Source organism: Peromyscus eremicus, chromosome 14 (assembly GCF_949786415.1).
Source record: "Peromyscus eremicus chromosome 14, PerEre_H2_v1, whole genome shotgun sequence".
NCBI classification, from domain to species: domain Eukaryota; kingdom Metazoa; phylum Chordata; class Mammalia; order Rodentia; family Cricetidae; genus Peromyscus; species Peromyscus eremicus.
In genome coordinates this window covers 68,308,224-68,331,296 of record NC_081430.1, presented here as the reverse complement: position 1 = coordinate 68,331,296, position 23,073 = coordinate 68,308,224, and the positions used below count along the sequence as shown (strand labels likewise).

Below are 23,073 nucleotides of genomic sequence, written 5' to 3'. Positions count from 1 at the left end.
CAGTCCCTGTCCCCTCACCCATGCGGTGATGCCCACCACACTCAAAGCAGGTCTCCCTTCCACCTCTGAAAACCCCATCCCATACCCAGAGGTGGGCCCGCGTATTCAGCTATTCCAAATCTAGTCACGTTCACATTGAAGATTCATTATCACAGCATTCAAAGATGTCAACCTGATTTTTTAACAAAACAGTGAGGTTTTGCAATCTGCCAAAGGACCTTCTCATTCAGGGGTCCCTCAAACTTCACCACATGGCGCTTAACTTTCAGAAGAGCATTCTGACCGAGCTCCACGCTCACTCTCGGCTCAGGGTATCTCTGGCCTCATCCAAATCCAGCCCTTTCCCTGTCTCTCGTGGCCATGCTTTCCTCAAAGCCTTTGTATAAAGCCATTTCAGCTTCTGTCTGTCCCAAAGGCTAGAGCCAAAACGCTGGACGCTGGAGGGTGGGGATCTGAAAATGTGCTGATGTGGCCTGAATCAGGTAACAGCACTCCTACTCATGTATCTACTCAAAATAATTAGCTTTGATTAAAAAACGAGAGAGAGAGAGAGAGAGAGGGAGAGAGAAGGGGAGGGGAGGGGAGGGGAGGGAGGGAGGGAGGGAGGGAGGGAGGAAGGAAGGAAGGAAGGAAGGAAGGAAGGAAGGAAGGAAGGAAAGGAAGGAAGGAAGGAAGGAAGGAAGGAAGGAAGGAAGGAAAGGAAGGAAGGAAGGAAGGAAGGAAGGAAGGAAGGAAGGAAGGAAGGAAGGACCTCTGATGTGGACCCTCTAGATGGCTCAGCAGGTAAAGGTACCTGCTGCTAAGTCTCACTGTTATGTGATCAACCCCAGGAACCCACACAAGAGAAGGAGAGAACCAACCTCTGTTAGCAGTCCCGACCTCTACATGCCTGTGTGTACATACGAGGACACACATGAGCGTGCACACATACAATGCATAAGTTTTGGAAAAGAATCTGACATCTTAAAATACCACGTGTTTACCTTTCCAAAGTCTGAAACACATATAGACCACCACCACACTGGGATCTGGAGCAAAGATCGCACACCAGCGGATGCTTGTTTTGTCTCCTGAACATAAAGCAACTGATTCCATGAGTAACCTCTTCTTGTCACACACACACACACACACACACACACACACACACACACACTCCCTTCTCTTATCCCTATGTCTCCTTTGGTTAAAGCATACTGTAAACAACGGGTCTCAAGTCGAAGTCCTGTCCCCCACGGACCCTGAAGCTTCTAAGAAACAGACCCCTTGACTTTCACTCCTAGCCACCAACTGTGGCCAGGTGGCCCCAGCCTGGGTCTAGGAGTCAAGAAACCCCAGTCCTGCGTCCTCAGAAAATAAATAAAAAGCAACCGGGGCTCCCTAAGGATCCAGGGTGGGGCGATGTCAAGGACTGGGAAGCAAGACCGGGCAACCTGGGTTAAATCGCACACTGACCCTACAGCGTCGCCCCAGGAAGCTACAGTGGAGCCTTCTGCTGAGGAGTGGCAATGGCTTTGCTGGGACCTGGATGAGCGGTCGAGCCGAGGCCTCCTACCCCGCCCGTACACAGGTCCGAGACTCCGCGCGCTACGTGACCCGCGAGGTTCCGGGAGCGGCGGGGAGGCGGTGCCCACAGCCGCGGCGCCGCCCTGGGGGCTCGCATGCCACCCCCACGGGAAGCCGGGGTGCTCCGGGCGCCGTGGGTGGGCGGGAGCCCGGCGAGGGGCGGTGCCGCACCGAGGGGTGGATCCCTAACTCCCGAGATCCTCAAAAGCCTCGCTCCAGACGGGGCCGGGTCAGTCCTGCAGCCCCCGCGCCCCGCTCTGTTGTCCCCGCCGCCCGCAACCATGGCGAAGCCCCTGACCGACCAGGAGAAGCGACGGCAGATCAGCATCCGCGGCATCGTGGGCGTGGAGAACGTGGCGGAGCTGAAGAAGGGCTTCAACCGCCACCTGCATTTCACGCTGGTCAAGGACCGCAACGTGGCCACCCCCCGCGACTACTTCTTCGCTCTGGCGCACACGGTGCGCGACCACCTGGTGGGGCGCTGGATCCGCACGCAGCAGCACTACTACGACAAGTGTCCCAAGGTACCCGGCGGAGGGCGTTTGTCCTCCTTCCAAACCTGTCCCCTCGTCCCGAAGTCTAGGCGGGCAGCGGGGCACAGGTCCCACCTCACCCGCACCTCTGTGCTGTGCGATCCCGAGACCTGCGGGGGGCGAGAGTTCGGGCCTCCCTCGCCCGTGAACTTTGCAAACTTTACGGAGTGCTTACTCAGCACTTCACTAAGGGGGGGACCGGGCGCCTCCTTTTGCAACGACGTGCAAGGCGTGGTTCCAGGCCCCTGACAGTCCTCCCCGGGTAGGGATGGGGGGGGGGGCGACACATACAAAAGCCCCGCCTTGGAGCACCGAGCTTGAAGTTTAGGGAAGTGTAGAGTTCTTCTAATAGTGACCCCGCCCAGGCCTCAGGGCTGCCCAGCCTAACTGGTCAGTGGAGGCTGAAGTTTCTGAACTTTCTGATTCCTGCAGGACCAGCCAGGCCAAGCCTGAGACTTACCTGCAGATATCCCCATGAAAATACTCACCTCCCTCCCAGGGGCCTACCCCAGAGATGTGGGTGGGGGGCGTCGCCTTTCGGGACCCGCTCTTCTGTTTGCCAAGGGCCAGAGTGCATTATGTCTGGGGGTGGTGGACTTGCAGAGGAAGTAACATCATGACCAGTCTAGGTAGAGAACAAAACTAGTATGGAGGTTACCGAGGACCCGGTAGAGAGACGACCCTGCACACAGGAGAGTGAGAGGCCGCAGCCTTACAGAAGATAAGTGGATGTTTTGGGAGAGGAAGCTGGAAAAGCTGGCTATGGAGTTATGTTGGAAAACATGAAAGCAGCTCCCAGAGGCAAGGGGAAATGCATATGCACACTTACTAGGCGTTTTGAATGTGTAAAAGCACCGAGAAAAGTTATCTCTACCGTTTGTGTCTGAGAACTGTGGGAATTTCTAAGACAGAGGAATAAACTCCCTGTGGCTGTGAGATGCTTTCAGAGGGAAAGTCACTCTTTCCCCCAAAAGTCTAGCAGACTGCTACCCAAACGGAACAACTGCAAATGTGTATCCTCCCAAATCTAAACATGCATAGAAAACACTTTGAGTCTACATTCATCCACTGTATCTTTTTATTGGTATAACATGCTTCACCTTGCATTAAATTTTTTTAGGACTGGTACAGGACTTGCCTGGGTTGGAGCCATAGTGCGGAAATACACACACACACACACACACACACACACACACACACACACACACACAGTAGCATTTAGCATCATAGCACAGAGAGTTTTGTCCCTGCTAACCTTCCTGGTTCTCCAGCTCCTTTCTCCCCTGACTCTTCTTTCCTATGTGATCCCAGAGCAGGCATGGGGTCACACGGGGTTACACTGCAGGACAGCAGTGAACGTATTGCATAACTCTTCTTAGAAGAGCTTGGAAATTCTTAAAAATTCAGTCCATGCAGGTTCATGGTGCTTCCTCCATGGTGGTCTCTGTGGAAGCAGGATGGCTCCAGTCTTCACAGAGTGCTTGGGGGTAACCAGGAGGTGTGCCCAAGCTCCTTCGCCTCCATGGCCTCACTCCCAGGTGTGCCCACAAGTCGCCAAGTTCAGTTCTCTAGCCCCAGCCCTGGTGTAAATGCCAAAGGTTTAAGTTTAAGCACACTGAAGCCTCTTCCGGTCCCTTAAACTCGGCACACAGAAACTCAGATCACACCGGGCGGTGGTGGCACACGCCTTTAATCCCAACACTCAGGAGGCAGAGCCAGGCGGATCTATGTGAGTTCGAGGCCAGCCTGGTCTGCAGAACGAGATCCAGGACAGGTACCAAAACTACACGGAGAAGCCCTGTCTAGAAAACAAACAAACAAACAAACAGAAAAAACAAACAAACAAAACAAGAAACTCAAATCACATTCCTCGCAGTCCTGACCTGCCCTCTTTTTTAATTTTGTGACCCCCAGTCACTGTCATTGCAATCTAGGATGTGCTCAGCTGAGCCTCCCAAAGCTGACTGTGAACATATCCTGTCTGTTAAGGTTGGCTCCAGACCCTGACATAGTCCTACGCGCTTCACTGCCCTCTTCTTCAGGTGAACCTGCCCTTCCGTCTCATCTGCCATTACCTGTCTGTGCCTGTCTTCCTAGACGACTCTCCCACTTAACCATTTCCCTGTTGGGTCCTCGGCTCCCGCTCCACCCTCCCCCGAAGCACCCTCCCAGCAGCAGTCTCCAGGGACCAATCCTGCCTAACCCGCAAGTCTCCAATTGGTTGTCACGTGTTTCAAGTATCTGACAGGATACCCAGACAGAAGCACCCAGGTCCTCCGGTGAGGGCTGGGAACAACTTAAAAACCATTTTTAAATATTGATATTGTTAAACAGTCTTTATTCTGTCTTTTCAAACTTTTTGTAACTGGTTTTGTATAATGTTGATACAATGTTAGGAGAGGTTTGTGCATGTAATTTACAAGGTAAATGAAGATAGTTAAATATTTTATCATGAGGAATGTGTAATAAATGTCCATAGGACATTAAGGGAGCAAAGGTCTATTTTTCAAGGTATTACATAGTCTCAAATATAAAGAATATTATCAGAAAAATAGGAAATCTAGCAGGGTGGTGTGGTGCACGTATTTAATCCCAGCACTCGGGAGGCAGAAGGCAGGTGGATCTCTGTGAGTATGAGGCCAACCTGGTCTATAGAGTGAGTTCCAGGACAGCCAAGGCTGTTAAACCATAAAGCCCTATCCAAAAAAAAAAAAAAAAAAAAAAAGGCAAAAGAAAAATAGGAAATCATCTATAGTTCCTGCCCTTAAAAAGTCTGTCATCTATAAAGAAGCTTTGAGCAAATCTATTTAGAAGAACCTGAAATATCTTAAATATCCTTAAGATGTTATTCATGCTAATGGATCTTAAGTCAGTGCTGCTTTGGCCTTAAAAGGAAGGTCAAGAAACTTACCACAAATGCAATAATTCCAGGGGTATGACTTCCCAGTTGAAAGACTGGGGTATGAATGTGTTTACAAATGAGGTTTGTATGGATCACTGAAACAGGAAAACGGGCTTTGTTCATCAGAAAGAGAAAGAAAATACACATATGAAGGCTGGAAGGAGCTGAGCTAATGCCATCTGTGGCTTGATGTGCTGTTCCCTGTGGCCTCGTGCACAGAATCCCCAGCCTTGGGTAAGAGCAGGGCTCTGACCTTTTGGGGCCTAAGTGTGGCCCAGAAAGATGCCTTTCACTAATATGCATAGGCATCTATCTGATAGGCTGGCAAAGCCCAGAAATTTCCCCATAAACATTCAAAGACACTGGACAAAAATGCTGTTCTCTGGACAGCAGTATTAGATGCCCAGGCAGGACACAACGTTGACTGTGTTTGTGAAGGTTCACAATTCAATTGTTTCATAAAATGAAAGTAAGAAAGAGAGAAATTTCTAAGTTGATGTAATAGTTATCTGTTACATGAACTCTATCACCATCATCACTATTATTATTATTATTATTATTATTATTATTATTATTTATTGGGTTGCCCAAATACTTTTATTTTTGGTTCTTCTTATCCCGTGGAAATGGGGAGCACCTAAATTTTGAAGTGACTTGAACAGTCTCTTACTGTTTTGTCCTGTGTCCTTTGGAGAACAGGGTAGCTGACACAGAGGCCAAGTGTCCTGACAGGGTGCTGCCCTCACTCCATCTTCCATTCCTTTAAATTAGCCATCTATGCTTGCATTCAAAACGGTTTGGGGCAGGTCTGAACTTTGAACCTCTCACTTCTGACTCTGCTCATATTTACCTGGCTTTTCCCATGCCAAAGGCAAATAGTTTCTAAGTCCATAGGGAACTTTACCATCTCCTCAAACACAAACGCTAATAAGCCTTGGGGAGTCTTCTTGCTAGAAGAACTGCTACATAGACTTTCTAGGGCAGTCTTCATTCTAAAGACGAGTTGTCAGTGAAGGAGGACTATCCTCTAGCCACAGAGGATGTGGGAGCTAGTCTGTGTGTTTCTTAGATGGCAAGGGCAGAACCAACCCACCTGACCCTGGAAGTGGAAGGTGATGATGAAAGGCAGTCCAACTTGTTTGTCTAAAACGTGTTTTATTCATGGAATGAACAGGGAAAACAAAACAAAACAAAATATTGAATCCAGTTGGTTTCTTTCTTCCTGAGGATTGAAGATACCAAGCTACTTTGCCAAAAAATAGTGTATAGCATGGTTTCCTCATGCTGGCAGTGGGGGACACTTGTCATGCATCCCATCAGGTGACTACAGGAGCCTCACTTGAGCCTGAGTTACAGGAGCCCAAGAGCTGATGCTTTTCTCTTGGTGGCCTTACGTGGATTTGCATTTCTATGTATCTTGACAAGTCTGGTTGACCTCATAGAAGAGTGATGCCTTTCTTCTCTTTATTTCAGAGGGTTTATTACCTCTCTCTGGAGTTTTACATGGGCCGAACATTACAGAACACCATGATCAACCTTGGCTTACAAAACGCCTGTGATGAGGCCATCTACCAGGTATGCTGTTCTCATGTTTCTCACAGCTTCTTTTTCTACATTTCAGGTTCGCTTTAACACACACACACACACACACACACACACACACACACACGCACGCACCATACACATTCTCACAAGTTGCTTCTTTGAATAGGGCTATTACGAACAATGAGAAATAAACACAAGTTGAAGACCAGAGGTCTGGGTGTAGTGGCACAAGCCTTTAATCCCAGCACTGGGAAGGCAGAAGCAGGTGGATCTCTCAGTTCAAGGCCAGCCTGGGCTACAGGACGGAGGGAAAAGGAAAATTAGAGAATGGGTTATCTGGCATGAGGATTTTATTTTGCAATCAAAGTCTTGCATAATTTTTCTGAAACAAATCACGTTTTTAAAATGAACCTTTTAAAAGTTTTCGTTATGAGAATTACAAGCCTTATGTTAGGCTCCTGTCTACCTTTTAAGAAATGATCAAAGCTTGACAGTTATTCACATATCAGACAACGTAAAAATGATAAGCTTTTGAAAATCCATTGTCATGTTTCTCTCCTGTCTGATGAGCTGTGAAACACACGTTCCTCTTAAGGCAGTCCTAACTTGCTCATTTGTTTATATGGATGACACATCCAGCCCTTCTTCCCTCAGGTGTCTCACCACCAAAAACCTTTCTGATGTGACCGAAAGGAGGAGCGTATATTTACAAAGACAAGTCTAAATGACACATGAGTCAGAATTCTCCTTTTCCCAGGGCTGGGATGGTCCCTAGTATGGCCTGTTGCTTATCACTGAGGGCTAGCATCCATCATGTGGGGTAGGTAGAGCACTTCCTGCCAGAGAACCTCTTCGGCTCTCCTCCACTTCCCTTTATTCACTTCCCCTAATACTAGCAAAAACAATTGCATACCTTCTTGGCGTTGCATGTACACATGACCTGCTTCTGTATGGTCAAGGTTTAGAGTTTCTTCCCGATTTTCCACTCTGCAACTTTTCAAAATCATGAGTGCTAGTTAGCATGCACCATTGGCTGCATAAGGATCCAGCAATCCCTAGTAACCAGGGAGCAAATTCAAAAGCCCCTTCCTTGTGAAATGATGCAGAGCCATGTTTGAGTTCCTGTGAGACCTAATTAATCGACACTTACATAAGGAAGTAATGGGGTAGAAGGGTAAGGGTGAGCCACTCTGAAAAGTGGCTCAGAGAAAATGGGGCATCACTTTAGGCAGTTCCTTCTTATGCATATGTTGTCAATATGGAAATTAATTTCCCATGAAAAGCTATCCAAAGTAAAGGTGCCTGCAGCCAAGCCTAGTGACCTGAGTTCGAGCCCTGAGATCTACATTGTAGAAGAATAGCATTGACTCAAAGTTGTCCTCTGTCCTAGACAAGCACATGGGGAGAGGAAGGGGAGGAGAGGAGAGGGGTGGGGTATGTGACTTTCAGATAAGGACACCGCTATTTCATAGCAGACTACCCTTTAGTCAGGCTGGGTGAGATTATCATGTAGTCCTCAGGAAACAGGCCACTGGGTTTATGAGAACATCAGTTTCCTCATAAAATAAGTGACGTGCAGCATGCCCTGGGCTACAGAACTCTGATGGGACCCAGTGTTAGTGGCTTCAGGAGTGTGATCCCCAGCACTTTGGAGAGGGGAGCTAGCAACTGTCCCCAAGTAGAGACAGATGGCTGTCCCCTCTGAGCCATCTCACTGACCCCATTTTTTTTTAAATAATAATAGCTGACATATGACATATCTACCCAAAACTAATGCTATTGCTTTGTTTATACAATATCATTTGACTCCCAACCCTAAATTAGGTATGTACTTTCATCCTTTACATTTTTTTTTCTTTTTTGATTTTTCGAGACAGGGTTTCTCTGTGTAGTTTTGGGGACTGTCCTGGATCTCACTCTGTAGACCAGGCTGGCCTCGAACTCACAGAGATCCGCCTGCCTCTGCCTCCCGAGTGCTGGGATTAAAGGCATGTACCAGCACCGCCCGGCAATCCTTTACATTTTTACAAGGGGGATTTAGCAATCTAGCTAAGGGTCAATATCAAGAAGTGGCATGGTCCACAGTGGACATCTAGGACTCATGCTTCTCCATGCCTGGCTGTTCCATCTTGAACCACTGACACCAGCAGTTGCCAGCTTCTGCAGTCAATATGCCAGAACAGACCTCAAGCCAACCGACGCCAGATCACCCTGATGCCTGGCCACTACTTTAGGAAGTGGCTATTGTCTCTGGAATGGCCTGCGTGTGTATCCGAGTCCAATAGTGTTCTCCTTTCTCCCCAGCTTGGATTGGACATGGAGGAGTTAGAAGAAATTGAAGAAGATGCTGGGCTTGGCAACGGTGGTCTAGGGAGGCTTGCTGGTAAGTGACAGCCGGAACGTGTTACACTGTCTGGGTGATCCATGCCTTCCCGGGTGCCATACACAGCTGTACTTAGAAGAGCCAGCCAGCTTCTTAGAAGGAGAAAGCACGACTCCTCCGTAGATGTATCTGGTCTTGACCTCCCACTGTGGGCTGACCAACTCCACAGAGAGGAGAGAACTTCAAGAAAAGAGATGTTGCTTAAAGCCTTTTCAGACATTGCTTAAACCCCGGAGCTAACCAGATCCTTCCTGTTCACTCAAGGGTTTCCATAGTCACCCGTTTACTTCACTGCTGTTTGTTCAAGGCTGGTCAATTCCCATAAATTCTGTCTTGCCTTCCACGCTACAGTTTGCTGTTTTGATTGGCTGGCAGACAGTGATGTCATTAATAGACCTCTTTTCGTAGGCATACAAACTGAGTTCCTTGCTTTCTTTGAGGAATGGCTTTTCAGCAAACAGAGAAGAAAATATTTAAAATATAATACTAGCTCCACTTGCTGCAACAAAATATCCAGCAGTTTAAGGAAGGGGAGGGTTTAGTTTTGCTCAGAGTTCCAAGGCACAGTGGGAAAGTCACGGTAACAGGCGCCTGAGGCAGCTGGTCACATGCGCCTGCATTAGGAAGCAGAAGGAAGTCAACGTTCATGCTCAGCCAGCTTTTTCCTGTTTATACAGTTCAGGGTCCCTCGGGGTAGGATTTCCCACCTCAACTAATGAAGACAATCCCACACAGGCATACCCAGAGAGTTGTCTCTTGAGCTGTTCTAGATCCTGGTTGACCTGATATTCCGCATCACACCCTGTAACCAAGCATTTCCACTCCTCGGGAGAGTTTCTCCCAAGCAAACAACAAATGCAGCGTGTGCACAAGAAGCCAGGCAAAACAAGAGGAAAACGTTGTTATAGTGCTGCTTCTAAAACTGGCTGAAAGTAGCCTACCCGTGTAGACACACTTGATTGATGAACTTGCCTCGTGAATCACCGCGCTCAAAGCAAAGCAAGTTCCATTAGAACCCATACAGAGCGGCGCCATCTATATTCTTAAAAAACTAAGTCTTATTTGAGTGATGTATAGAGAGAGACACAGGGGAGAGTGTGGATTCAAATACGAAGTTGAGTTTAAATGTTAAATGTACCTGACGGCTCCCAGGGAGGAGCATGGGTTTAGAGGAGGCAATCAGAGGGGATGCTACCGTACTTCTTTAAAGTCTCTTAGTTTTGCATCCCCTCTCAGGTTACTGGGAAGTCATTTGCATCCGTTTGATTTTATGGAAACCTTTCAGTATTACCGGCAGTGTGCTCTAGTGTGGCTGATTGCCATCAGCCTGTGACGTTGCTCATCTGAGGATTTCCCAGGTTGCCTGGGCCATAGGGAGGGTGACAGCTTGAGTGAGTGGAAAGCCTATCTAAGAATAGGAATTGGTCTTCTTTGCTTTTATGTAAAACCCAAGCTCTTCGATATTGGCTAGCACTGTTCACTCTGCTCTGGACCTGCCGTTAAGGGCCTTGCTCCTTTGTAGTAGAATATTTTAAGGCATGTTACTTTTGTTTATGTTGCATTGGTTTAACTCTGTGAAGCTGTGTTACTGTGCCTGTCTAAAACACCTGATGGTCTAATAAAGAACTGGCCAATAGCAAGGCAGGAGAAAGGATAGGCGGGGCTGGCAGGCAGAGAGAATATATAGGAGAGAGATGGAGGAGTGAAGAGATCTAGAAAGAGCCAGAGAAGCAGGGGACATCAGGGGCCAGCCACCTAGCTACACAATCAGCAAGCCACGGAGTAAAAGTAAGATTTACGAAAGTAAGAGGATGAAAAAAGCCCAGAAGCAAAAGGTAGACAGGATAATTTAAGATAAGGAAAGCTGGCTAGAAATAAGCCAAGCTAAGGCTGAACATTTATAATTAAGAATAAGCCTTCGTGTGTGATTTATTTGGGAGCTGGGTGGCGGGCCCCCCAAAAGAGCCAAAACAAACAATGGCAACACTCCTTTGCTATTTGGGAAGGTCAGAAAACAGAGCAGCAACCGAGGCTGAGTAATTCTCAGATGCCTTAGTCTCTTCCCTGACTGTGAAAGTCAGAACCCTACCTGCTCAGGCTCTAAGGATGAACTCGTCAGGACCTAGGGAACCAGAATAGCCACTGGTCAGACAAAGCAGGGGCTGGTCATATCAGGCTTACTCTAGGCTTAGGGCTTCGTGTTTATGGCTTTGTCTTAGAGTTAGGCTATGAACCTAACGCAGACCCTTACGGTGTGAGTTGTAGCCTTCCAGTTTGAATTCCTACTCTAGGTTTCCTCATTCCATGACAGCTCAAATTCCCAAGAGGGACAGACAAATTAATGTAACCCTTTGGGGTGTACCGACAGTTTCCTGTAGAAGACTGTTGTATGGCTTCAGGTTTTTAAAAGAAAGGCTTGGCATTGATGTTACACTTGCTGATGCTGTCTTTTTGTTCACGTGGCCGAATTCAGCCTGCTTCCTGGACTCCATGGCAACCCTGGGACTCGCAGCCTATGGCTACGGCATCCGCTATGAATATGGGATCTTCAACCAGAAGATCCGGGACGGATGGCAGGTATGCAAACCACCTCTTCCTGACTTTTACCTGATTCCTCAGGAGCTCGCTCTCTGTGCTCTGGCCGAGGTGCAGTGAGCCTTCCCTGTAGCCCACCACTGATTTCTCCGGCATTCGGCTGACGATGGTGGACAAGTTGCCTGAGCTGAGAGCCTGTCAGTGCCGTTTACCCCAGATCCAGGAGGCCTGGCACAGTACCTGACTCTCACTAGCTGGCCCATGGCCCATTTCTTAACCTCTTTGACTGTCAACTGTGCCGTCTACAAAAGGAGAGCAATAGCAGTATATATGCCTCTTGTGTGATGGATGAGAAAAATAGTCTTCAGGGCTGGAGAGATAGCTCAGTGGTAAGAGCACTGGCTGTTCTTCCAAAGGACCCGGGTTCAATTCCCAGAACCCACATGGCGGCTCACAGCTGTCTGTAACTCCTGTTCCAGAGGATCTGACACCCTTACCCAGAGTATATACAGGCAAAACACCAGTGCACAATAAATAAATAAATAATCAAATAAATCTTTTAATAAAAAGAAAGAAAATTGATCTTCAATAAATCATCCATGAGGCTCTATAGTGAATGCTCACAGAGTTGGAGTGACTGCCACCATTCCTGGGAGCAGGGTAGGGTCTTGGGCTTTGCTGCATTGAGAGTGAGGCCTCACAGGGAACTCTGAAAAATTGACCACGGAGCCCTGACTGTGGATGGCTTACATGTGCAACATTTCATCTCGAAGCTTACAGAAACGCGAAAGAAGGCTTGTGGGTTAGCCAGTTTGCAGCACAGAAAGACTGAGTAGTTTCCTCAGATCGTACTGTTGGTCAACAGGGGTCAGTGTCTGCAGATTTCTGGGTCCTCATTCAGTATTCTTGTGTACATGTGAGTCTTGCCCTCCTGCGCATGACTGTCTTATAAGATAACGTGAGCAGAACGTCCTTTTATACAATAAGATTAGGGAATCTTGTTGGCTGTTAATAAACGTGACACATATTTAATACTCTGCTCTATATCAGTGTGCACAAATCCACCCAGACGACTGTGGTTATACCGTTTTAGATCTCAGGTATTGGTTTCTTTCATCTCTCATAGCTTTTTGAGTCTTCGGTCAAGGCCACTCTGGAGTTTCCCCTGATCTTAAGTATAGACTGTGCCCACTTCCTGTCTGTGTTTCACATACACACCATTGATAAAAATATATAAACTGCATTTCCAAAAAGCTGAGCTCTGTAAGCATGCCTACACTTGGGGGTCTAACAGCAGAGAGTTCATGGGTTGGGCTGGGTAAGGAAATGGAGCAGATTTATCAAGGGTAAGTAAGGTTGGGGGCTCTGAGGTCTGCTTTCCCCTCCCCCAGTACTTGTCACCAAGGAAGGAAGGAACTAAAAGATTGGGTGTGAACACTGGGTGGAAAACAAAGTTTAGGAAGGAGGCTACTGGAAACGGAGTCTGAAAGACATGTAAGCTGTAAGCAAAATTCCAAATTTTGCTGAGGATAAGTGTGGTCTATTTTTAACCTAGCTCTAAGTAAATAAAAATTGTGAGGCAACATGGACTGGAAGAACTCAGACACTAACTCCTGCTTGAGATCTAATTTCTGCTCCTCATAGAAAGCTTGCCACCTTGATTATGTTACCTCCCTCTGTCTTCATCCTCAGAATGGATGCCGACTCCACAGAGTTACTCTGAGGACATGCAGCGGGCACACAAATAGGTTCTTGGGAACAGGAGACTAGCCCCCATAAAAGTGGGGTGCTCTGAGATAAAACGGGAATCTAACCATCGCTGCTCCATGCTTGAGTGCTTTTATTAAAATAGAAAATCATTTATGTTGTTTGGGGAGGAAAGGAATCTGGACAGACAACAACTGTCCAGGCGAGACCAGGAGAGAAAGTGCTTCAGGAAGGAAAATACCTCAGGAGCAAGAGATGTGGCTGGGGGTTAAGATTAACACTCTTGATGGTCTTGCAGAGGAGCCAGGGTCTGTTCATGTGGACGCTTACAGCCACCTGTAACTCCAGTTCCAAGAGATCTTACTCCTTCTCCAGGCCTCCACGGGCTCCTATATGCATGTGATACCCATGCATCACACACACACACACACACACACACACACACACACACACACACACACACACATTTAATAAGTAAATAAATAAACAAATCTTTTTTTTTTTTTTTTAAGATTTTATTTATTATGTACACAGTGTTCTGCCTGCATGTATGTCTGCAAGCCAGAAGAGGGCACCAGATCTCATTACAGATGGTTGTGAGCCACCATGTGGTTGCTGGGAATTGAACTCAGGACCTCTGGAAGACTAGTCAGTGCTCTTAACCTCTGAGCCATCTCTCCAGCCCCCAAATCTTTTTTTTTTAAAGGAAAGAGCATATACCAAAGCTTCAACATTAATTACCTTTGGAACATGGGGTCTCAGGGAGTGTTTATTATCTTCCATTTGTTCCTCTACATGTCTCATATTCCATAGGAGGTGTGTGCTTTATAAACATGAAAGGCTGTAGAAATGAGACAGTTGATTTTTTTTTCCCAGTGAAGAAGTAACTGGAGTTCCTTGTTTCTCAATGGGCTTCACAGAGGTTTTCAGTATCATTTCAACACCACCTCACCAAATGACTAAGGCACTCATCCTCTGCCCTGGAAAGTAGACTGTGTGGTACTCACTGCATCCCAGGCTGTTTAAGACTTTCTTTTCTCAGGTTTCTGTTTTGGTTTGGTTTTGATTTTTCAAGACAGAGTTTCTCTGTGCAGCTCTGGCTGTTCTGGAACTCACTCTGTGGACCAGGCTGGCCTTGAACTCACAGAGATCCGCCTGCCTCTGTCTCCCAAGTGCTGGGATTAAAGGTGTGGGCCACCACCACTGGGTTCAACCTTATTTTTTGAGACAAGGTCTCAGTGAACCTGGAGCTCAGTGATTTGGCTAGTTGGATGAATCCTGGATCCATGTCTTCATACCCCTCCACACAGTGCTGGGGTTACAGATGTTCACCCCATGCCTGGCTTATACGTGGATGCTGGGGATCCCAACCAAGGTTCTCAAGCTTGCTCAGCATGTGCTTTACCCTGAATCTTCTCATCAGCTGGAAAACTTCACAAATGATGGATAGTGTTTGCTCAATTAATTAATTAAACACACTTCCTTGATACAGTGGTGTTATTGTCTTAGTCTTGATTGCTTATTACAAACCAAAATTAATTTGATATCCTGAACGCCCTAAAGAGGAACTCTGGTTGATATTTTTTGTAAGAAACAGTTTATTACAGATTAACATACAAACTTGTGGAAAGTTGAAACTGTTAATAAAATGAGTTCCTTACTTTTTAGTGTAGGGCATCTTCAAAATGAATCATAATGGATAGTTTGTTACCAAGTCAAAGTTCTATAAGGATTAAGGTGAGCAAAGACTATGAGATTCTCTGTACCTGAATTGAAAAGAGCTTTAGTAAGAGAGTGGTCTCTAAGAAGCATTTCTTAGCTCATTTTGTACATTCCAGGCACCAGAATCTTGACTGAAAACTTCATGTTGGACCATGTGGTCCAGAAACTCAATGGTTAGCCTTTCTAGAAGACCTCCCTAGATGTGAAGACATGGGCTCTGAATCATAGAACTGAAGGCTATCAATGATTCTCCTTTCATCTCTAAGTTTATTAATTTGGGTCTTCTCCCTCTTTCCTTTGGTTAGTTTGGCTAAATATTTGTTATATTACCTTTATTTTTCATGTCTTATATTCCTGCAGTAAGACTTTACACATCTGGTTTATTTCGTTGATTAGATTTCCTTATCAATTATATGTTTTCAATTTAAAAAAAAGAACTGAAGGTATCTTAGCTCTATCATCTTCCTTCTGTGTGACCTCCGGCTGTCATATTTCCTCGCCTCTGAAAAGATAGAAGTCATAGTTTCCTCCTCTGGGGTTGCTGTAAGAATTGAATACAACAACACACATAAGACGCATGTCATTGTCAGTGAGCATTGTGGTTGTCTTAGGATGTCAGACAGTAACAAAGATGAGATGACGTTGGAAGGCCCGGCGTACTTCCTTTCCAAAGCATGACTCCTGAGTGTCTGTAAAAGATATTTGTGTTGTGGTGTAACTGAAGGGCTAGGACCATGTCTCCTGAACAGTGAATTCTAAGCCATGTCCGTTTCCAGGTAGAAGAGGCGGATGATTGGCTCCGACATGGGAACCCTTGGGAGAAGGCTCGCCCTGAGTTCATGCTGCCTGTGCACTTCTATGGAAGAGTCGAACACACCCAGACGGGGACAAAGTGGGTCGACACCCAGGTGAGGAGGTGTTCTCGGGACATGGGACGCCGCACAGTGGGCACTCCACTGAGCACACAGTGTGCGGCACCACACGACATCAAGAATGAAGGGTCAGCCAGGCGTAGTGGCGCATACACGCCTTTAATCCTAGCATTCGGGAAGCAGAGGCAGATGAATCTCTATGAGTTTGGGGCCAGCCTGAACTACAGTCTTCCAGAATAGCCAGGGCTATGTAGAGAAACCATGTTTCAACCACCACCATCCCCCAAAAAAGAAAGAAAAAGAATGATGTCTTGAGCATCCAATAGCAGAGTGAAATTGTATTAATAAGCATGCTTCTCCTCTTCATGCTGCGGTTCCTTTAGGAGATAAGGGCACTAAGGCCAAGAGGAAAGTGACTTCCCCAAGGTTAACTGATGTACCAGGGTCATTTTGCGATCAGCCTGATCAGATATTAATCAGCTTGATAGTGCTTCGCCGATTAGCTCTCTGGATGTTTAGTTTCTCTGGTTTTATAAATATTGTTGATACCAAAGTAGGATAATTTTAAATGCTTTTGCTCGGCTCGTCACTGGACATTTCAGTACCGTAGTTTTCAAAAGATGGCCGAGGCTTCAGCTCACGGCGCAGTCAGTGTACGGTGCTGGATCTGCGTTCCGTCATCACCTTTAAAGTGACGCTGCTGTTTCTTCAAGGGTATTTCCTCCGGAGCGAGTCTTTGTCCCACCATTCAGTTTGCATATGGCCCTGTCACAGAATCCTATCGAGTCCTTTGGCATTTTTCTGTGTCATCGTGTTTTCTGGCGACTGACCCCATTCTCCACTGGGTTGCCTGGTCCAATCAGCGCAGCTTCACTTGGTTTATTTGCTTAATGAAAGTGGTCTCAGCTGGTGTTTATCCTAGTCATTCCTCAGAAGCAACTGAAATAATGCCCTTCCATGTGAAACGTCTTAGCGTGTTTCAGCCTGCCTGGCTTATAGCTGATTTCTTTTTTAACTGCTGGTTTATTTTGCTAATCCTTAGAGAGATATTCAAAGTTCAGAAAAATAAGACTTAAAAAAAAATGTTTCCTATCTGAATGTGAACTTACATGGCGCATCAAGAGACAGGTAAGGAACTAACACATAAAATGACGTAGGGTGTAGACTAGCGCGTTGATGTAAAGGTAAGTTCCTGCTTTGTTTATTTTCTTTTTCACATCTGGCCACAGTCTAAGCTGCACTTGGTCACAAATGCTGTCGTGCGAACTATAAACAGACCAGTGAATTCACTCTAAGAAATCGCACGCGCGCTTGTTTGGTATTAAACTAGTATGTAGTGTAGAGTTTGGTACCCACAACTTCATTAGCTCCTGATCTATGCAGAGTTATACAGCTTACACAATCACTTCCGGAAGTGTTCTATTTGTGCTAGGGGGCCTGGTGCTGAGCCAGTTTGGATATTTCCATGGCGAATCCAGAAATTCAATTACAAAGTACTTGTCTCTATGTTTAGAGAAGCAAGGTTGTGGGCCAGAGATGCTGTACATGAGCTGGCCGAAGCCCTGCAGGACTTTATGGGTGAGAGAGTCATCACCTGGATCAGCCCCACATCCATAGCTGGTGAGGTCAGCCAGCATGAGGCCAGACACGCTCAGAGCATGCAGGGAACGACTTCCAACAGGCCGAACTGTTTATCCGCTGTTGTGTAACTCAGACCCGCAGGGAAGCGGATACCGGAGGGAATTAGCTGGCCTAGTGATGTGTGGGAGCAAAGCTGGGGAAGAGGAAGAGGAGGAGCAGCAGGAAGAAGTGGGAGGTCCGCATGGTACAGGGGGCTGCCTATGAAGGAGAAGCGGAAGGAAGAGTTCTCAGAAAAGTGGTAGGCTGCAGCACTGTGCTGAGCAAGTGGTCGTGCTGAGGGATTAGAGCATACCTGTTTGGAAATGCTGTAGTGTTTCCAACATGTTGGTGCATCCCAGAGATGACACACAGCCTTGGGGTGAACTGTGAGGGGACAAGTCCTCTCAGAAGCCCCTGAAAGGAGATCCAAGCTGGGTGTTCCTTGGACTGCCTCTGTAACGTTGGGAAGGAGCAGGAGGGCAAGCCTTGTCTAAACCCAGAGCCATGCCCAGTCTACGAATGATACCTCCTGATGGGTGACAACGTGCTTAAAAAAATTCTGCAAAGACCTTGACTTCTTCGCGAAAGACATTCAAGTAAGGGTGATTTATCACGTCAAGGGGCACAGTGCGTGGGCTGGACCAAGTGATGTATCATATCATCCTGCTGTTCTCCCCGCTTGAACCTCGATGAGACAAGGAATGAAAATGGGTCATTTTTCATGTGAATTTTAAATGCCCCGTGAAACACTTCACTTCCCATCCGTCTGTCTGAATGGCTGTCACAAAGACGGTTCTAGATTTTCCACAGCTGGCATCTTGGACCCAATTCAGCTAACTATCACCTGACTTGGCAGGAGTCACCAAAACAGCTTTTTCAACATCAAAAAAGCTGGCTAACATGACATTTGAAATGCCTCGTGTGATGTACCTCCGTCACGTTCCTGTTCTGTTGAATTTTAGCATATTCGACATCAGATCATTGAGTGACCTACACAGAGCCTGCCCTGACTGCTACTGCCCTTCAGTGGGTCACATTCATGTGTGCTCATTTGCTGATGCACCGTGGTTTATTATCTTAAACTCTTTTTCTACCACTAACACCACAGCAGTCCGTTCCAGTGTTGTAGTAGTTCTTGGTGGGACCGTCGGCCTCCAAATAATGATACAGAGACTTGTTACTTATAAAAGCTTGGCCTTTAGCTTAGGCTTTTCCCCAACTAACTCTTAAACCTTAAATTAGCCTGTTTCTATTAATTTATGTTCCGCCATGTGGCTCTTACCCCTCATTCATTTTGTATGCCCAACTCCCTCCATGTCTCACTGGCATCTCTCACTGGCCTAGATTCATCTCCGAGTTCCTCTCTCTCCTGGAAGTCCCACCTAACCTCTTCCTGCCTAGCTATTGGCCATTCAGCTCTTTAGTAAACCAATCAGAAAGTGCTTTGGTAAAGAGACATCTTCACAGTGTACACAAAGATTATCCCACAACACAGTGTTCCTCCTTTGGGGCAAGGAGCACATGGGGATTCAGGGTAGAAATATTATGAGAGATCAGCAGTACCATGACCTCCAATACTCCCTTTGGTCCTGAGACACACCTCTTGGTTCTGAGTTACACAATTTGAGTATGTGATGCTCTCAGGAATAGAGTGCCATTGGAGCCTTCAGGCATTGCTCACCTTCCGTCATCAAACCTGAGACACTGTGTGCAACTGCTGGTGTTTAATCCCACAGGTGGTCCTGGCTCTGCCTTATGACACCCCCGTGCCTGGGTACATGAACAACACTGTGAACACTATGCGCCTCTGGTCAGCTCGAGCACCAAATGACTTTAACCTCCAAGACTGTACGTACAGCCTGGTCTCTGCTCTCTTTGTGTGCACTGCATAATGATGGCTAGTTAAAGACAAATTGAGGTTAAGAAAAAAGCCTTCAAGCCGGGCGGTGGTGGCGCACACCTTTAATCCCAGCACTCAGGAGGCAGAGGCAGGCGGATCTCTGTGAGTTCGAGGCTAGCCTGGTCTACAAAGCAAGTTCCAGGAAAGGTGCAAAGCTACAGAGAAACCCTGTCTCACAAAACCAAAAAAAAAAAAAAAAAAGAAAGAAAGAAAAAAGCTTTGATCTTTCATCTTCAGTGACTGAGAAGGCTTTATTTGTTTGTTTGTTTGTTTGTTTGTTTCTGGAGACAGGGTGTCACTAAGTAGCCTTGGCTGGTTTGGATCTTGCTATGTAGATCAGGCTGGTGCTTGAACACATAGAGATCCCCCTGCCTCTGCTTCCTGAGTGCTGGGATTAAAGACATGTACCACCCACCATGCCTGACTAAACTGGTTGGGTTTTTGTTTTTGTTTTTGTTTTGCTGCAAGTAAGGAAGACATTTTTTAAAGCCAAACTTCAGTCTGGCCTTGAACTCTCCTGGGAAGGCCAGTGTTAAAGTTTATTGAAACCCTTTTAGATTTTTAGAAATCTTAGGAATTGTGCATGGTGGGACATCAGATGAGATCAAGGGACTTGCTCCAACAGTGCCTGGCTTGTCTATTTACGGTTTTTCTACATTCCTTTCAGTTAATGTTGGAGACTACATTCAGGCTGTGCTGGATCGGAACCTGGCCGAGAATATCTCCAGAGTGCTCTACCCCAATGACAATGTGAGTGACGCAGGGCCAGCTTAGACACTTACTTCCCAGAACCTCCCCAGTAACCTGTGAAACACGTGTGCGGAATAAGCTGTGTCCCTTCCATCACGTTCCCCTCCCTATCAAGTAAGGAAAACAAAGCTGTGCAATTCATGAGATCAAATTTGGTATTTTGCTTTGATCAGTGGCCCCATCAACTGGGAAGATCCACAGATGTATTTCAAAACCTGGATATCAAAGATGAATGGAATGCTAAGAAAGCCTGGTTTGTTTCCCGATAGAAGCTTCATTGGCTACGTTAGAATTGGAGAGACTCCCTTCCTGGTCTCCTCTGGTGCTCACCTGGCTCTTCCTGGCTTTCTGGCCCCAGGCTTGGAGAGGTCATGGTGGGCCTAAGATCAGACCCATGGATTAATGTCTGCCTTTTCTGCTGCTAGCTTGGATTCTTGAGTTTTTCCTACATCGGGTTATCCTACTGCTGTTCTAAAAACTGTGTCTGTCTTTCTGTCTGTCTGCATATATGCAAGCATGCATGAACCATGGCATATAGGTGGAGGCCAGAGAATAACTTTGGATACCGGTCTTGCCTTCTGCCTTTTTTGAGATGAGGTGGTTTTGTTTGGTTTTGGTTTTGGTTTTGGTTTTGGTTTTGGTTTTTCCTCTCTAGTTATTGTTGTCCACTGCTCTGTATACCAGGATAGCCCATGAGCTATTCTCCTGTCTCTACTCCCATACCTGTCAGAGCACTGAGATTACAGTCCCCTCCCATTCCCCGCTTTACAAGCATTCTGGGGATTTACACTCAGGTCTCCACGTTCTCACCACAGACGCTTTACCCACTGGGCCTTCTCACCAGTTTTGGTTTTGTTCATGAGACAGGATCTCTTATCCAGCCCGGGATGGCCTGGAGCTCACTAAGTAAGCCAGGCTAGACTTGAACTCTCAAGGATCCTCCGGCCTTTGCCCCCCAAGTGTTGGGATTACAGATGTGTACCAGTATGACCAGCTTAACAACTTGGTGTTTGTTTGCTGTGGGGAACTAGATCTGCAGCGGCCACTACAAATCCTTAGCTGAGTTAAGCATATATAACTCCAGTTTGTCTGTGGTTAAAATCGTGTTCTTGAAGATGTAATGATTCTTCCTGAAAGTACTTTGAGAAGCGACCAGATTAGTACTCTGCTTCACAGTGGTGGTAGAAACCAGGGACTCTGGGACCAGGATGCAATTTAGACTGGATGTTTGCTTGGTGGTGAATCACAGGCTCTGAGAGGGGAGGAAGGAGAAGTACATGGGTTTGCTGCAACACTTTTCGGAACCTAATGCTATATGTTGTTTTTCTTTTGGAAAAAGACCCAGTTCTGTCAGTACATTTCAGAGAAGTCACTAACTCAAGAGCAAAAGATTGTTCCCTTTGGTAGTCAGACTAAGAACGCATCCAAGTCTGCAGTCTTCCACTGGCCAACCCCAGGCCTGCAGAATTCTGTAACTGGGCGGGGCTGCCTTTTGTCAGAACCAAACCTGACTTGACCTGGAAATACTCATCTATAGAAATCAGCATGGTGTAATAATTAGCATAAGATTTAAAAAAAGACAGGACTTTTGGTTAAAGTAGCCCTCAAGATATTTTCTCGGTGTTGCTTTGTTTTTTTCAGAGTGGGTTCAAAACATTTTGTGAAACAAAATTCATTTTTCTTTTTAAATATGGCCCAAACCCATGTTCAGACTTCAGCCTTTCTTCCAAGAACCTTGCTGCTCTCCTTACTCCGATTCTAGTGAGCTGTGTGCCCTGCTTAAGGCCGTGAGAGGCTTCTGATCACGTGCCAGGTAGACATAGGATTGGAGGAATCCCTGACTTCCTCCCAAATTGGTCACAGTACTCTGACTCATCTCCCATGACCTTGCCCAGCAGTGAGGGTCCAGGGGCAGTGAAGTGACCACCCTGCCTCTCCCACCCCAGGCAAGCACCACCAAGAACTCCTCTGTTCCTCTGTGTTTATCTCACAAATCCTGATTCATCTTTAGGACTCAAATCAAGAATTACTGAACTATCCAGATTTCCAAAATACAGTGCCTTACAATTTTTAAAGAAATTGTCCTCACTTCCATCTCCCCACCACTAAAGACAGAGATCATGTTTAATTAACAATTTCATTGCTAGGACTTGAACAGTTCTCTGGATTAAAAGACGTTTGATTTCAACGTAAGCAGAGCCATAGTGCTTTTTATTATTTTTACAATATCTTCATTGTAAATTGTACAGTGATATGTGCCCTTAGGAAAAAAATTAAGCTATATAAAATGAGGAAAGTGAAAAAAATTTGTAACTCTACCATCTAGAAAGTCTCATTGTTACTATTACCCCAGACAAGTTTAATGACTAAATGTAATTTCTCTTATATTTGTCGTGCATAGACATGTTTGGAAAGACACATTTGGAAATGCAAGCAGCCGTCCATTTCCATGTAGTTAAAACTTCATGAAGTAATAATACGAAGTTATTGCTACTTTATGATTTTTCCATGCCCACAATTGTTTGACACCCCCCACACACACACACACACACACTACTAAACACAAGCATAAGCCTCATGTTCTCATATCTACTCCTCCCGTCACAGAAATACGTTTCCCATCCGGTTCTCTCAGTATGAGTACCATAGTCTTCACCGGGCTCAGCACTTGGTGTTTGCCGAGTATAAATTCATGTCACTCCTCACCATTCAGGGGCTTGTACCCACCTCCCAACTGAGGCCATTGCTTCTCGGTTCTTGTGTCTTTCAGTTCTGGGTGGGCTCACCATTTCTTGTAGACATTCTTCCAGACCTCCTGGGGACAGGCATTTGCGAGCTGAATCTTCTTGAGACCTTGTGTGTCTCAGGAAGCATTTGCGTCCTGACCACACTGGTAGTTTGCCTGGATACGGAACAGATTCTGCTCATTTTGCCTGCCAGTTTTGCTGTCGCTGAGAAGTACAGCGTAGTTTTGATCGGGTTAGTTTGTGTACATAGTCACTTGATTCTGGTGGAATCAACAGCAGCTGTCTGTGTTCTGC

At 46.3% G+C, this 23,073-nt stretch overlaps 1 protein-coding gene across 1 annotated transcript in view; it reads left to right on the top strand.

Annotated features, from left to right (window-relative positions):
• Window positions 1-1,739: 1,739 nt before the first annotated feature.
• Window positions 1,740-23,073, top strand: part of Pygl (glycogen phosphorylase L) — a 33,248-nt gene continuing 11,914 nt past the window's right edge. The window contains exons 1-7 of the mRNA XM_059279560.1: window positions 1,740-2,087; window positions 6,472-6,573; window positions 8,848-8,926; window positions 11,400-11,503; window positions 15,667-15,798; window positions 19,119-19,230; window positions 19,950-20,032. Of these exons, the coding sequence (XP_059135543.1) occupies window positions 1,845-2,087; window positions 6,472-6,573; window positions 8,848-8,926; window positions 11,400-11,503; window positions 15,667-15,798; window positions 19,119-19,230; window positions 19,950-20,032 (855 nt within the window). The 5' untranslated portion in view covers window positions 1,740-1,844. The remainder of the gene's footprint in view (window positions 2,088-6,471; window positions 6,574-8,847; window positions 8,927-11,399; window positions 11,504-15,666; window positions 15,799-19,118; window positions 19,231-19,949; window positions 20,033-23,073) is intronic.